The 17,887-nt window shown below is 33.3% G+C and overlaps 1 protein-coding gene, 1 long non-coding RNA gene and 1 pseudogene across 2 annotated transcripts in view; all 3 read right to left on the bottom strand.

Moving 5' to 3' along the window:
• NT5C2 (5'-nucleotidase, cytosolic II) overlaps positions 1–17,887 on the bottom strand; it is a 74,725-nt gene that overhangs the window by 22,214 nt on the left and 34,624 nt on the right. The window contains 1 exon segment of the mRNA XM_039871325.1: positions 11,943–12,016. Within this exon segment, the coding sequence (XP_039727259.1) occupies positions 11,943–12,016 (74 nt within the window).
• LOC120609139 (uncharacterized) lies at positions 1,851–4,866 on the bottom strand. Its single transcript, XR_005654682.1, has 2 exons — positions 3,668–4,866; positions 1,851–3,584 (listed from the first exon to the last, which is right to left on the bottom strand). It is a non-coding gene; the product is annotated as an uncharacterized LOC120609139 (long non-coding RNA).
• LOC120610125 (uncharacterized) lies at positions 7,723–7,838 on the bottom strand (annotated as a pseudogene).

The raw sequence follows: 17,887 nt of genomic DNA, 5'->3' as shown, positions 1-17,887 counted from the left end.
GCTCTATGCCTCTCCACAGCTGCAAAGACTATCTAATTTCAATTTCTCTCACAAGCTGGCAAGTAAATGATGCATAGTTTTGAGCTCAATTCTTACAACTGACCTTCTAAAACATAGCTAATAGCTTCAGAGTAAACTAACCTCACACATGCATTTTTTATTTCTTCCTCAAGAAAGTCCTCAGGCCTATCCTAATTTACCCAATATCCAAAGACGAAGCAAAAAGTTATTTCAAGGGCCAGAGTCCAAAAAAGAAGACTGCTTCAGCCATTAGAGCAGCACGCACTGTTCTCAGGTTACGTAACTAGCCTATAAAGAGAACAACCAAAGCTTTGAAAGGTGAAGCTACTGAGAGCATTTAAAGATATTCTTTATTCCATCTACAAGGAAAAAACTATCAAAAAATATCAACTGCATGTTGTGGGGATGAAAGTTGTGGGCTCTGTTTTGAGGAGATGCTGTTCATTCAAGATAGAACCTAAGTTAGAGGAGTCAGTGCCTTTGGAACAAGCCACTTTCTGCAGGGAAGTATGGTTTCTCATGCACTTTTTACCTTTGCCACCATGTCACACTGTGGTAGTAGTTTACGGATTTTAGAAAAAAAGAAAGGGCACACCTCTACAGAGGTTTCAGCCTAGCAGAGTGCTGCGGCCAAAATGAGAACTCACATGAGGCAGACGCAGAGTGTGTCACTCCAGTCTTGAAGGAAATTACACAGGCTCTCCCATTAACAACAACAACAACAACAACAAAAACACAAAGCGGGGCTTCTGGTTGAGATGGTGTAGCTTAACACTGTGCTTGCCTCCTCTCACGACCACATCAAAATTACAACTACAGAACAAACGTCACTGAGAAATCACCTAAGGTTTAGCTGAACAGACGTCCTATAACTAAGGATATACAGGAGAAGCCATGACAAGACTGATGAAAAACTGCAAGGAAAAAAAGAGAAAAGAACTATGTTGCTGCTGATTAATTTTTTTTAAAAGCAACAAAACAAAAACCAAAATCTGATTTTAAAACTGTTGTGATGGGCTGGAACAAAAAGATACCATTTGGAAATTCATATTTATAGGAGTTACCTACCACCTTCCTATTTAGAAGCCTCTGACCATCGCTAAAATTCATGTAATTGGCCATAACAAAACAAGGGTATTGAGCCTAAGTATTGTGCATTACGTACTTTTCTGGCACCCTGGGCCTGGAATACTAGCCAAGTCTGATCCTGAAATGTTAAGTCAAAGGGAAAAAAAATTTAATTTATTTGTCTCAGGTTATTTTCTCTAGCATATTTCAAGTTTATACGATAGAAACTGAATGCAGCTGGTAAAAAGTATTTAAAATTCACTCACAGTAAAACAGACTAAATAAAGATTACAAAAATCCAGAGCCATCTCATCTTGCTTTTAAGTACCCATTTAAACTAAGTCTACCTGTACTTTACTACTTTTCTACTCTTCTAACACCCAGATTTGTCATTTTAACATAGACAAAACCAACATCATGCTGCTAAAAATCTAACGAGATGTCTAAATGTAGAACAGAAGGAAAATTTTATTTAGATTCGGTCAGTGGATTATTTGCCCTCAGTAAGCAGAGTCATATTATTCTTTCATATAGTCAGAAACTACCCAGTCTAGTAAAATGACTGACTCAAAGATACATGAAGAACCCTTGAAGATATTGACACTTTAAAAATACACATTATTTTAACTTCACAGGGAGTCATTTTCCCTACAGACATATATAGGCTTTTGAAAACATATGGTTAGACTCCTCCAACTTCTGGATTTTTTTGTGAAAGGGAGATAGTACTAAAGAGCAGAAACTAAATATAACGTCTAAAAGCCATAAAAACATCACAACTAAGAGAAACCACTACCACTGATCACCATGAAAAACAAAAATCCAACTCAACCACCTAAGAATAGTTGTTTGCTTTTATGCTATAAATGAGATCAATAGCAAAGTTCTCAGGTTATTTAGGTTATGCAATATTGGTTTTCTGAGACTAGAAGATATTTCATTAAAAAAACTTAAAAATCTTTCCAATTCTCATATAAACAGATACCAGAGGACTTTTTCCATTTTTCGAAACTATTAGAAAACCCTAACACAACAACATAGACATAATCATAAATTTTATCTCTAATCCAAGAAATCACAAATGATCTAAAAAAAGATTGAAAATTTCTTAAAAGTCTAAATTTTAATTTACTTAAAATACAGAAAGCTGGATATCATGCAATACTTTTAGAAATATAAAATAAAACTAACTCCCAAATGGCTAGATATGTAAATAAGTGAACTAGAGTTTGAAAGACTGCCAATTTCAATTCATTACAAAAGCAAAATTAAATGGTAATTAAGAGATTTACTTGTTTAAAAAATTACTAAGAGTATTAGAAGAATGTCTATTTTAAAATAAAATGAAAAAAAATTACCTAAATTTTTTTCCCCTCTGAGATCCTGTGCACCAGAGGTCCCCAACCTTTTTGGCACCAGGGACCAGGGCTCCTATGACAATCTTAATACCTGATGATATGAGGTGGAGCTGAGGCGGTGATGCTAGCTAGGGCTGGCAGTAGCTGCAAATACAGATAAAGCTTCACTTGCTGGCCCGCTGCTCACCTTCTGCTGTGTGGCCCTGTTCCTAACAAGCCATAGACTGCTACTGGTCTGTGGTCCGGGTTTTGGGGACCCCTGCTGTACACTTTTTAGGAATCTATATTTAGAGTATTATTTTCAATCTGAAAGAGGAAAACGTAAAATTATTGAGATAATAACTTTTAAAATTCTCTTTAACCAAATTTAAAAAACTGAAATAGCTAATACATAATATTTCCCCCAAAATAAGAACAGATCATTGCACTCAACTGCCTGTATAACAGTTAGAGTAATATAAGAAACATGTCATGTTTACTGTGTTACTAGGTATAGCTGGCTCTCCATATCTATGGGTTTTGCATATGCAGATTCAATAAACCACAGACTGAATTATTCAGAAAAAATACAAAAATCCCAGAAAGTTCCAAACAGCAAAACTTGAATTTGCCACACGCCAAGCACTACACTAAATCCACAAGAATGAAGTGATGTGCAGGCATATCCTGCTGTAACCTATATACAAATATAGGTTACATGCAAACACGACACCATTAAATAAAGGTCTTGAGCATCTTTGAATTTGGGTATCCATGGGGATTCCTGGAACCAGTCCCCCACAGATACCAAGAGACAACTGTACTAGATGCTGAGAAAAAAATAATAATAATAGCTCGTGGTCCTTGGCCCGAAGAAGCTCATAGTGCACTACAGAAGTAATCAGATATTTATAATAAATTTTATAAGATCAATAACATAATGTGACTTGATTAAGGAGATGTAGAGGGACAGAAAAGGGGTCAATTAACCCAGCTCAGGAAGTCTTAAAACTATGTATGATTTATTCAGGTTTATACAGACAATTCATTTTATAACTAGTATCTCAAGATATTACTATAAAGTTTACAAGACAAAATTTCTGAGATTCGCATTGAGGTAATATGTTCCAAACACCTATGTGAGGGTCAGGGGGAGGCCTGATATTCCTCTTTCCCTGCTGTCTTCTTTTCTTCCCAGTAATACTGTCTTTTCTAAAGAACCCTGCTTTCTCATGATATACTAAAAGTTGGTTGTAGCTGACTTCCCTGTGGGAATGAAAGCCAAATGTTGCCAACTATGTGATAACAACCAGCCTAGATTTTTACTTGTATTCTCCCAATTTTTAAGTACTGACTTCATTTTTAAAACTAACAAACTCTATTTGAGCCAAACTATGGTCCAGGGTCTGAGTTAGGTCCATGGTCTGAGTAAGTTCTGTGGGCCAACCAGTGTGCAACCTCCAGTGTACATTTTAGGTATTAGGTCTAATACTTCCACATAAGTACTCCCATCTAACTGAAATGTTTTGAGTGTCCTCTTTGATAAATCTTAAAAAAGTAAATAAAATTTAGGTACTAAATGAATTGGAAATCCAGGTGGAAATAAATTCATTCTTAAATAACCAACAGATTATGTACTAATAATTCTATGCATGTCAAGGGAAAATTGAGGGGGTGGATAAAAAATAGGAAATAAAGGAACCTTTATGTAGTTTGATCCCCTTACTACAATGTCATAACAATTATGCCATAACAACTGTAATTATCTGAATATGATTCCTCCTCATTACTGTCAAACCAAACAAATGTTCCCAATCACTGAAAGAATCCTAATCACCTCATCATCTGCCAGGTAACAGATTATTAGAGTTCCATGGTCCAATAGGTTTTTATCCATAAGGTTTAACCTAAATCTTTGCTATACAGTTTGATTCCATTATCGTTTGTCCTTTTCTCAGTGGCCATTATCCCCACGATAAAGCAAATATTCAAAGAACATATAAGCAGAAAAGAGGTAATGAAACGATGGTAGCTATTATGTTAGGACTATTTTGAAAAGAAGTTTATTTATCTGTGTTGAAAACAGCCCATGATATTAAAAAAAATATTCACTTTAGTAATTTTACTGATGCCACTAATAATATGGTGTTACATGCTGTTGAGTCAGCTCTAGCTCCAGGTCGCCCTATGAATGAGTAATGTCCACAATGTCCTGTCCTCAACAGTTCTGCTCAGCTCCTGTAGACTCATGCCCATGGCTTCTTTTATGGAGTCACTCCATCTCATATTTAATATTCCTCTTTCCCTGCTGTCTTCTTTTCTTCCCAGTAATACTGTCTTTTCTAAAGAACCCTGCTTTCTCATGATATACTAAAAGTAGGACAGCTTCAGTTTTGTCATTTTTGCCTCCAGCAATGTTTCAGGCTTAATTTGCTCTAGGACTCACTTGTTTGTCTTTCCGGTGGTCCGGGGTATCCATATAGCTCTCTTCTAAGACCGTATTTCAAATGAATCAATCTTTTTTCCTCACACCAACTTTCACATCTGTACACAGTATAGGCATATGTTGGAGATATTGCGGGTTTGGTTCCAGATCACCACAATAAAACAAATGCTGCAATAAAATGAGTCATAATCTTTTTGCTAGCAGAGGGTTTTGGCTTCAATTTGTAAAAAACTCAACATCTCTGAAGCACAATAAAGCAAAGTGCAATAAAATGAAGTGTGTCTATAATCAGTAATATGAGGGAGTGGATTTACTTAGCCTTCACCTCTAATGACACATCTTTGCTTTTGAGGATCTTTCCTAATTCTTCCATTGCTGCCCTTCCTTCTGAGTCTTAGCCTTCTCTTGACTTCTTGGCTGCAGTCTCCATTTGAACTGACGACTGAACCAAGATAAGCAAATCTTTAACAATTTCAATGTATTTATTGTCTATGTTAAAGCTGTGTATTTCTTCTGTAGTCATGATTTTCACAAGACATTTATTCACAAAAAATATCTGGCTTACACTTGGATGCTTTTATGACTGGCAATGAAAGTAGGGATCATAAACACTTGTAACTGGTTATTTCTTTCATTCATCATGTAATGGAAGAGATGGAACTGGGTTTTATTAAGCAATCTTTTAAATTTCCTAATGCTCTAGGAACAAATCACATATTACTGCAATTCAGAGAGATAAATTTAAAATTAGTGAAAACCCTAAATGGAATACAGAAATGACTTAATGGAAATCAAAGCTTGAAAACTAAGTATAGACTCACATATGTAAAAAAGGGCTGCCTAAAAGTTATTTATATATATGTAGTATTTTTATTATATAAATATATCCCAAAATAATAGTCTTCAGGGTATTTATCTTAACTAATACAAAGAATTTTATCCATGATATAACATACTGAAGTACTGTTTCTTTTAAAATTCTTTCCTAACACAGAGAGTCCACCTCAAAGCATGCTTGGTTGCAGAAATAGTACCTCATTTTCCTGAGAGAAGTAGTATAAGAAATCCTTGAGTTAAGAAAAAGCAGTAAGAATAGCCAAATGAAGACTATCTCAAATGGAAATTAAAAGACTAAAAGACCTTTAAATTTAAATGCCTTAAAAAAATCACTTCACTGGTATTTTGTCATCTTCCTCTACTTGATTTTTAATTTATTAAGGATATTTTTTAATCATAGACAAAAATAGAGAGAATATTAAATAAGCTGCTTTAAACCCATCACCAAAGCTTTAACAATTTTCATTATTTTTAATTCTTATTTCATCTACCCTCCCTAATTTATTCTCCCCCAATTTAGTAATTTTTATCACAACAAAATGTTTTTAAACTGACTTTTCAGAGAATATTTAAATTGCACAAGTGTACATAAGTATCATACATATGCACACACAGAATTATTTTATTAACTAGTTCAGGTGACCCTTTATTGCTTAAATACTCTTCCCATTTAGAGACCAATGCAATACTAGAACAGTCTTTTATCAGCAAGAAGTTATAATAAAAGCCTTCCAAATTAAGGACTGCTCAGAATGTTTTAAATATACTAACACTGTTAATTTTATAGTCTTGATGAGAAAATCACTTCTATCAAAAGCACTGATCTTTTTGGGATAATAATACTGTCTTAGTATTATCATGTATTAGTGCTCTTAGGAAATGAGTAACACATAAGGTATATATATTGGGCCAAAGAAAATAAAACAATATAAAAATGTGAGGAAAAATTTAAATTAGTGATGCCATAAAAAATAGCTTAATTTTTTAAAAACTAAGCTTAGTTCAGTTAAAGAAACAAATAAAGACAAAAATTTTTATCTAATATCACTGGATTTATTTCAAAATAAGTTCTCTCTAAAAGACTACCTCAAAATAACAGAAAATTACGATTAGAAATAAAAATGATTACTGCCTTGGTCCTAATAAAAAAATATAAACCAAATAAAAGATAATAGGGCTTAGAGTCTTTAGACAGTACTTTATTACATTTATTTTGTAAGTAATTACTTTTTTATAGCCAGCAATTATCATGAAAGTAGGTTCTAACGTCATACTTATAAATAATTACTTTAAAATCACCTTTAAATTTAAATCTCCCTCATTCTCACTTGTTCATTAAAACAAAAGGTTCTCTTTTGGAGGTGGGTGATAAAATTGATAAACTTCTTGCTAGACTGATGAAGGAAAATTTTGAAGACAGATTCCCAGTATCAAGAATGCAAAAGAGAACATTACTACAGATCCTATAATAAAAGATTATTATGTTCAACTTTATGCCAAGAAATTTAAAACTTAGATGAAACATACAAATTATTGAAACTAATACAAAAAGAAACAGAAACTCTGACTAGCCCTAAATGTATGTTTAAAAGTTGAATGTATAATTTAAAACCTTCCCTCAAAAAAATAACTCCTGGCTCAGATGGTTGTACTAGTTAATTTTATCAAATATGTAATTCGCCCTTTAATAGACTAAAAAGGAAAAGAACATATGATCACCTGGACAGAGGCAGAAAAGCATTTGATGAAATTAAGCACCCATTCATGTTAAAAGTAAAACTCTTGGAAAACTAAGAATAAAAGGGAACTTCCTCAACCTGATAAAAAGCATCCACAAAAAACCTACAACTAACAGCATACTTAATAGTAAAAAACTGAACATTCTCTCTCTAAGATCAAGACTATGGTAAAGAGTTCCATTCTCAACACCTCTATTCAACATGGTACTACAATTTTCGTCAGTGCTATAGCCAAAATAATTTTTATTTTTTTATTATTTATTATTATTATTCATGCCTATAGCACCTGGTCTTCCTAGGTGGTCTCCCACCCAAGTACTAACCAGGCCGGACCCTGCTTAGCTTCCGAGTTCAGACATCAGGCTTATTCTGGGTGGCATGGCCATAGACCATGGACCATGGCTCCACTGGGGTGCAAACCCAGGACCTTCTACGTGTAAAGCAAATGTGCTAACCACTACACTATGGAAAGACGTCTCAAAAAAGTTTTTAAATAAGATATAAAGATATATATATTGGAAAGGAACTAGTAAGTAATTTGCAAAACCAGAATATATAAGCAACTTCTACAAACTCAACACTTGAAGACAGGCAAGTCAATTTTAAAAATGGGCATTTGAATTAGGCACTTCACAAAAGCAATATAAATAACCAACAAGCACATGGAGATTTTCAATATCACTAGTTATCAGAGAAATACAAAGTAAAATCACAATGAGATAACACTACACATTCACAGAATGGCTAAAATTCGAAGGATATAATATCACATGTTGGTGAGGAGTGGAGCAACTAGAATTTTCATGCTTGCTGGTGAGAATTTAAAATGGTATTACCTCTTTGAAAAATTGTGTTTCCTATAAGGTAAACGTATAGTCTAGCAATTGCACTCTTAGGTATTTACCCAGAAGAAATAAAAATAAATATCCACAAAAAGACTTGTATGCAAATGTTTATATTAGTTTTATTTATAACAGCTCCCAAATGCAAACAACCCAAATGTCCATCAACAAATAAACTGTAGTATACCCAAACAACTTGGCTTCCCCTCCGAAAAAAGGAAAAGTTTAAAGAGAAACAGGGTAATTCCATAATGTTGACTAGTTAATATTACTAATAATCCAACCTATCAAAATTATTTACCCTGTTATTATGCTGAGAAGGGCACATCACATCTGTGGTAGTCTTCCCAAATATGCATAATACTTCAATCTATTCATGAAAAACATCAGATAAACCCAAATTGTGAAAGAGTCTACAAAATACCTAACCAGTACTCTTCAAAAGGTCAAAGAAAGACAAGGACAGTCTTAGAAACTGTCATAGCAGAGCCTGAAGAAATATGACAATTAAATGCAATTGGGATTCTGAACTGGATTCTAAATTGGAATAAAGAATTTTAGTGGGAAACTGGTATAACCTGAAAAATGTCTATAGTTCAATAAATATTATACTAATGTTAATTTCTTAGCTCTTATAATTTTACTATGGCCAACTATAGTCATATAAGATGTTACCATTAGGAGAGAGTAAACTCTTGCTATTTTTGCAGCTCTTCTATAGGTCTAAAAATTATTTCAAAGTAAAAAGTTTTAAAATGTTAGAAGAAAAAAAAAAAGAATGAACTACTCACTGACAGACACAACATAAATGAATTGCAAAAACACTATGTTGAGTAAAAAAAGCCAGACAAAAGAGTACATACTGTATGTTCTATGTATATGAAATTCTAGAAAAGGCAAAATCAATCTACAGTGACAAAAAGCCTTGGGGCATAGGGGACACGGAGAGAGAACTGATATCAAAGAGGCAATGAGGGCACTTTTTGGAGTGATGGAAACATTCCATGTGTTGACTGTGGTGGTAGTTACAGAGGTGTATACATTTTCTAAAACTCCATTTATGTATTTAAAATGCATGTGTTTTATTGTATGTAACTTATTCCTAAATAAAGTTTATTAAGTTCATATTTAAAAGTATCTCGCTTGGATAAATAGCCCTAGTGTCTACTGGGTAAACTAAAGTACCACGATTGATTCAAACTGATATTAAAACAAGCACCCAAACTGTTTATTCAATAAATATTTACCGAGCACCTACTATATGCCAGGCTTTAGGCAACATATAGGATATAAATGTAAAAAAGAAAGCCTTTGCCCTTGAGGAACTCACAGGCCAATAGGGAGACAGGGCAAGTAAACGAAAGCTGCAAGTGACATATAAATTGTTCTGAGAAAACAATGTTCCAAGCATTGCACAGAGAAGACAATGTCTCAGAGAAGTCTTCAGAAAGAATACAGACCCTTTCCAAGAATTTACCCTGTGAGGCTATGACTTTTATTCTAGGAACATTTATCTCAAATACTCAAGGCTTTCAAAAAATACTTCTTTCAGTCTTGTCTGTATACTTCATGGCACATTATTCTGATAAAAAGTCCTCAGTTGTACTTCAAGGGTATGGTTCGTTTGTTTTTTAAATTATTCACAGATAAAAATAAATGCCATTCTGAAAAACAGGTGAGAGTATATAGTCAATAAGTCTGTTTTCCTGTGAGCTTTATGAAGCTGAGGCACTACCACAAGAAGAGTAACAATGTTTTCACCCAACACAGAACTGTTGAAATAATGTATAGTCCCACAAGGGGCCTATATTAAAGGGCTTTGCCCTTTTGAGTGGTTAAGTCCTGGTTTGACTATTTAGTGTGGGAGTTTATTACTTTGAAATTATACCTCACTATAAATTGCCATTATTCAAATGATAATTTAAACATATTATATACATGTATGCTTAGGTCTGAATATTATTTCAACTATATTGAAGTTAAATGTCCTTGGACAAAGTCCTTAATGTCTTAGTGTCATCTGTAAAATGAAGACAATAATAGTAGCGTCTTCCTCATAGTGTCTGCAAATATTAAATAAGTGATATAAACGAGATAATCCATGTAGTAAATGAGAAAACCTATATAAAACACTTGGACCGGAGCTTGGCATATAATAAATACTTAAAAACTGTTAATAATCACTATATTAGGGTCCAGACTAAGAGTAAGTATTTAAATATGAAGTGAGGTTAAAAAAAAAACAAACAAAAATAAGAAATCATAAGGTATTTTTAAAGTTTAGAAACTAAAATTCAGTGACTTTTTCAATAGGAGAACATTTTTTCATTATTCTGTAGGGATAGCTACTACTGTAACAAAATCGCCAGGCACACTACAGGTTTTCAATACTTTTGAACTATTTCAGCATAATAAGATTGTCTCAATAACTAAGGGGAAAAAGTCTGTCACTTTTTGACCCCATTAACTTCTATTTCTGCCTAGATAATATCTCTTTCAGATACCTTACCATTCCTTTCCCTGGTGAGCTAGAATTTTAGGAGACACGGTAGGATTTTCTCCCAATTTGGACAGCAAGATCTACACTGTTTTCTGGAGACAAGTGCTCCGCCTGTGTCTAACTAGGAAAATATAAAAGAACTAAAGTGCTGCCAAAAAAAAAAAAAAAAAAAAACCAACAAAAAAAAACCCCAAAGACCCTTTAAGGCAATAAAAAGCCAAATAAGAGTATGGATGGAACAAAAATTCAAATCAATAAATCAATTCTGTATATGTTTTTAATACATAACTTGTTTGGTAAATATCATGGCCACATCTATGTGGCAAGTACCTATAAACTGCATCTGTTCATTTTTGTACATTTATATTATTCATTGATATTTGTAGCCTAAATTGAACATCAAATTGAGATTTGTTTGAGATGAAAGTCAGTTTTCTAATACTGTTATATAAATTTCCTGAAGTGAATTTATACAATTTAAAGGTTTTTGTATATATAAAAACAATACATTTTAGAGAAAATTTGGTTCTTTTCTAAGTTATCATTGCTGTACACACGTGCAAGCACACATATAGATGCACATATGCTCAAATCTGTCTCTCATCCCTACTTCTTAAATGACATTTTCATTAATATTTGTACCAGACTGCAAATATTTTAATAAAAACTATATAAATTCTGAAAAGATGTTGTAACTATTGATATACTGATTACTTCAAATATATCTCAAAGATAAAAACGAAAAACAGCATAATGCTGGTGTTTAAGGTATTTGATAAAGAACAAAGCTAACGGCCCTAGTTTTTAAAGTCTTTACATAACGTGTGTGCAACTGTTTCAATGAAAAATACATTTCCATTTGTCTTAAGAGAAACATTAAAATTTTTAACTGATACAAGTTTACCTTATGGTAGAGTAAGAGATATAAAATTCCATCCTTGAAGAACATCTTAAGAGAATAAAAGCCAAAAGTGCCCAATCATCAGATCTGGTAATTTCTATATTCACAAACTTCAATAGAAGCAGCTTGATAATAAGAGCTTTTGGCAGCTAAATATATGATTAAATCAACAACTGTTGATTGAATTGCCTACTGTGGACCCACTGTATTATATCCAAAGCAACCTGAAGCAATCAAAAAGTGCTACTCACCAGCAAGTGTATAATCCATATCAAAACCAAAACACTTAATTTTCTCCATGGCTAAACTTCGATTCACAAACACCCTAAAGAAAGGAGTAAAAAATGGTATTTCAATTAACACTGAAACAAAAAAAATTATTAAGTTTAATAGAATTATTTTACTATCTAGATTTTCTCATTTAAATATCAATATTAAAAGTCATCATAAAAATTATTCAAGTCCTTCTTATACCTTAAGGGAAAGCAGATATTATATGAAAATATGTGTATTTTCTTATTGTGTCTTGGTATTAACAATGCTACTTACTCAAAATTTCAGAGAATCAGCTCTCTTTTTCAAAATATCGCCCTTCAAATAAGTTTATTTCTAAGATTTATAACTCATTCATTTATTCTCCATTTAATAAACAAAGGTTCATTTCAGCCTACCATATACCAGATACTATATACATAAATGTAAACAGATTCATTCAACAAATACTTACTGAATGTCTACTAAATACCAGGTACTGTGATATGGCAGGGAACAAAAGATTACCTACTCTCATGAAATTCTATTCTAACACAGAATATCCTCCCTTGAGAAATTCAACCTAGTAGAAGAGGAACTTATAAGCAAATAATTATAGTAATTCAATAAATGCTATAAAATATCATGCATGAGACAGCACCAGTTGTTTAGAAACCAGAAGAGATGTCTGAGGTGAATCTTAAACAATCAGTAGACGTTTTCTAGTAGAACAAAGCAGAAAAGGCAATCCAGGCAGAATAACCGAGCAAGCACAGGATTTATAATAAACAATAAAACAGTTATTGTGGCTGAAGCTGAGGAGTTTTCATTGGTTTGCTTTTCTGTTTGTCTTTGCAAAAGGAGGTTTTCTAGAGGAGCTGGGGCAGGAAGAAGGGGCAATAAAAGCTATGAAGCTAAAAAGGTTAATAGGTCAAAATCATGACGATTTTGCATGCCATATTAGGGGGTATGGACTTTATTCTGCAGGCAGAACAAATTACCAAATTTTGAGGAAATGAAATAATCAGATTCAAATTTCAGAAAGATCACTATGAAAACAGGGAAAACTAAACATATAATAAAGAGTATGGTAGATCATCATCCTGATGGTGTTTTGGAGTAAATTTTAATCATCTTTGAAAGTAAGAACATTCTTTCCATCTAATCTGCAGCTTAGTGGCCAAAATTACTGAATGATTTATCTTTATTATCAAACCTTTTCTTTGCCTTTATTTCATAAGTAACAGTGAGAAATGACTGCTTCAAATCACCTAGGAAACTTAAAAATAAAGATGCCTGGGCTGGGCTTCCTCATTAATGATCTAGGTCAATAGTCTCCAAAGAGGTGTGACTGCACCCAGATATGCAGAATATTCCTCTCGAATGCAAGAAAATATTCGATCTTCTGCTGATATTTATTTCATCATTTTAAAATGTATAATTTGTGTGTTTTCTGCCATATATAAGTAAAGACAATAGTATAGATAATTTATGAATAAGTACTTACAGGAATGAATGTTACATATTTTAACTAATGGAATACTCAAAGAGTTTTTGGAAACTACTAATCTAAGTACTGACTTTTTTTTTTTTAACTCTTCACTAACATATATAATACTGTTTTAAATTTTAATAGAAAACTTTTCCTCTTATCTCAGAATGTATGCACCAACTTTAAATGCAGACAAATAACCAAATATTAACTTAAAACTACTTTAATCAAGGACTTAAACTCAGCAGGCCCTTGAATTCAGAACTTTTATCTCCCTAAAAATATGAAAATCATTACTTATCTCATGTGCTATGCACAGATTAGCTCTATAAAACTCTTACTTCCTAAGAGAGATATTACATAAAATATTTATACTTTCTTTCCCTAAAAAAACCCTGGTGTTTTGGAAAATCAATATTTTCTTTGCTTTGGGTTAATAATGGATGAAAGGGAAGAAAAGAGTAGGCTAGCTGAAAAATACGAGGAAGTAGACGATAAATGACACCTACCCAAACCTTTTTTTAAACGTGCCACAAGCCCAAATATATTGCCATGACCCTTCCAGCACTTCGTCAGACTTCACCCTGCTTTTACTGATAACAGTGCCTATTTTATTACCATCTTTTTGCAGTTACATAAATCCTTTTGAAGGCCAAAAAAAGGGGTAAAAAACGCAAAATAATGTTTCTAACTAACTCTGGAAACTAAACGTTACAACAGAAGCTTAGGCTTTTCAAACACACTTTCAATTCAAGCTAGGGGCCAACTGGATCAAATCCTTGCTCAGAGCCCAAACAGCTGACATGCCTAAAATATTCTGTGAGAATTCAGGCAGGAAGAGACAATTCAGGAGAGGGATATGTGGGACCACATAATAAAAAAAAAATAGCTTTGATTCTGATAGAAGAACGATGGGACCTGGTTTCAGGCACAGCAAAATCATGGGAGTAAGGAGATTTGGCTAATTATCAACTCAATCAGTACTAAGGGCAGAAAGAAATTATCAACAGACCCAGCAAGATAGTTTACCTGTTTCTTTTTCCGCCAGAACAGAAATAAAGCCTGGACTCCTTATCATATATTTTTAAAGGATATAAACATCATAATGCATCTTATGCATTATCCAGACTCCGGGAATGACATATATCGGTAACATGAAAATCTATTTTTTTTTTGTCAAAATAATTACTGCTAAATATCCATCAAGTCACACTCTTTCCTCTTTGACTACTCACTTTATTCAATCAACAAATTGGTCGAATGCCTACAACAAAGCAGGTACCATTCTGTGACATATATTCTAGAAGATGCCCTTCAGAAGGTAGTTCTAGGAAAGACTTTCCAGATGCCTAAAATTAGGGAATAAGATATTTTCCTGTGAAAATCTTTTACCAAATATCCTTAACCTTTTCTTTCAAAATAAGTACTCTCACCCACAGAAGCAATTCCTCAACTTAAAACAGAAAAACAATCACTCCTGTCTCCCCTTCTAATTCAATTCTATTATTAAACAAAAAGAAAAACCCCATATATATATATTCTTGTCTCTCCTGTTCTTTCCCTAGTTTATGAAACAAAACATGGGAGGAGGTGGCAATAGGGAATTCAATCTAATTCGTGTGCAAATATATCTAAAGTGCATAAGGAAAGCTACGTGACAGAATGGAACAGCTGCAGTATAGAGAACTGTAATAATGTAGTATATGCTAAGATTTACAAAGATAATAAACATCCAAATGCTCAAAGTATGCACTGACGTCAGCAGAGAGGCAGCCCTGAGCCAGAAATATCATGTCTCCAGGATATAGTCTTCAAGGAAAACTAATCTCTTGACCTCAAACTAGTGCTTATTCTTCACTGTTATAACAAAAGAAAGTGTTAGGTACTATATCAATTAAAAGACCAGCTCACTGTCCCATCATACATTTTAAACAAAAAGCTATCTGCTTGGTGAATCCAAAAATTTCTATTGGTTCCAGGACCTTGACTGTATCTTTCTTTGCTAATGCCAGTTTACTTTGGTGTCAATTTTCTAAATTATTAACCAGTGAAACATACTCCACCTCTGTCTTAAGAGCTTGAATATATTTGTGAAATTAACTTTCCAAAGTTTGCTTTAAATAAAATACAAAGCTGCCACCCTAGAAAGCATTACTGAACTAAAGATCCAACCTTAAAACGCAATTATCAGCCAGAAATTACTACATAGACACTAAGTTATTTACGAGATACAGATTTGAGCATAAACAAGAGAAACAATCTTTAGGAGACAGACACAGAAAACTATAAACCAGGCACAGAATTCAACACAAAGATAAACGTAACAGCTTTTACCATCATATTCCACTGTAGTTAAGGCATAAAATTTGAAGAAATTCTATACAAATAAATAGATATTAGCCATAAGAAATGAGACTATTAACATAATGTGCTTTAAGAACAGGATTCTAATATCCACACACTTAAAGAGCATGAACATGCAATTTACTAAATTTGATATTTCATAAATAGCAAAGTCAATGGTTTGGAGATTTAATTCATAATTCAAAGTAGTATTACCTCATCTGTTACTGGTTGCCGTTTTGGAAAGTGTGAAACTATCTGAGTCAACTACTTCTTGAAGTCACATAACAAAATTCTTCTTCAAGTCCCTGGAATATTTTTTGTGTGACTTTAATCTAACTTCAAAAAGACTTTTTTAGTCTGAACTAGGCCCCTCAACAGCATGTATCTTCTGAGACAGTGTTGGAGAAAACACCTCTGTGTCTAATTTAACTTGTCATTGGATATCACTGTTGCTCCACACAAATCCATTTGGAATAGAATTTCTTTGGCAATGGTGAACTTCATCCCTAACTCCTCCCCCTGCCAAGGAGTCACAATTTCCTGGCCAAGCGCCCAACAGCAGTTACTACAACAATAAATGAGACTAAGGATACAAGTATAAAATCTTTTGGTTAAGGGTTTGTATAATTATATACTCAAAGTCTGTTACAATCAAAAAGAAAAAGTTACAAGTGCTTTTTTGAAAGTGCAAACTGAGATTATGAACCAAATGATGTGTCTCTCTTTGTGTCTGTATGTTTAACTTAATAGAAAAATACTATAATGTAAATTTTTGTTGAAAATCTAATTTTAGTATCTTCCTCCCCAAACTAATCAGTCCTATTTCTGCTATTGACACTCTCATTTTCCAATTTAATCCTAGAGTCTAGTTAATAACTTTTGATTATTTCCTCTCCCTCAAATTCAGGTCTTCACCCACAATCATCTCATATGCCTTCATTTAAATTTCTAAATGTCTCTGGAATCCAGATCTTCCATTTCATTCACATTACTAACAACTTGTCCAAGTCCTCATTAACTCTTCAGCAATCATTTTCCAATTGCTCTACCTGTACACTAATGTCAGATTAATTGCTCTGAAGTAGTGCTACTCAAATTATGGTCCACAGACCAAAGTTGGTCTGTGAACAGTTGTTTCCAAATCATATGATATATACAGAAACTACAACTATTTAAAAACTCGTAACGATTTGACAGAAAACTTTTGTTTGCTAAATGTCTAATAAAAAATGCAGACTTACATTTTATGTCTTCATTTTTCTAGTAATTTTTACTACATTTTATAAGGGTATCGATTTAAAACACTGGAATTTTTTTTTAAACTGGTCTTTCGTTTTATAGAGTTTGAGAAGCACTGTCCTAAAGCACAGCTCCATTCATGTTGCTCTCCTATTTAATAACCATTAGACATTCCTCACCATCTACCAAACTAATAAATTACATATTTTTGTATAGTCAAGGACTTCAAAGCCTTTCACCATCTTTCCAAAATCAGTTTTATTTCACATTTCTCCGCAACATGCGCCTTTTCCTCTAATAATCAAAATGAACTATCTGCTATTTCCTAAAGATATGCTGAGGCTTTGTTTATGCTGTTTTCTATATTTGAAATGTCCCTCCTCAGTTATCTCCATCTTATTTTTCAAGACGCAGCAATCTCAAGTGTTTTGTTCAAGAAACTCTTCTAGCTGTGCCACAGAACTATGTGACGGTAATGCCCCTGGGTCTCAGAATACTATCCTATCTAGCAAAAAGATTCCACCAACTAAAATTCTATAAAATTGTGATCTATTTGAGAGGTCTAAATATGCAAAATCCTTTATTCTGGCACTAACTATATTCTGTCACATACATAAATATTCAGGTAGGTAGCTTGTTCGTTGCTGTTCTATCAACTTTGAGGCCAGGTTTTATTACCTTCTCAACATGTAGCATAGGGCCTTATAAAAATCAGACACCACATCCAACTGAAGTAAAAATTAAACTTAAACTAAGAAGTTAATAAACAGTTGTTGCTAGAGGCTGTGGAGAGGAGGGAATGGGGAGTTTTTGCTAATAAGTACAGGGTTTCCTTTGTTCTAAAGTTAGTGGTGTTGGTTGCACAAC

The sequence above is a fragment of the Pteropus medius genome, unplaced genomic scaffold (assembly GCF_902729225.1).
Source record: "Pteropus medius unplaced genomic scaffold, Ma_sr-lr_union100, whole genome shotgun sequence".
NCBI classification, from domain to species: Eukaryota; Metazoa; Chordata; class Mammalia; order Chiroptera; family Pteropodidae; genus Pteropus; species Pteropus medius.
The sequence above is the reverse complement of the archived record's forward strand: the minus strand, read 5'-3'. Positions and strand labels throughout refer to the sequence as shown.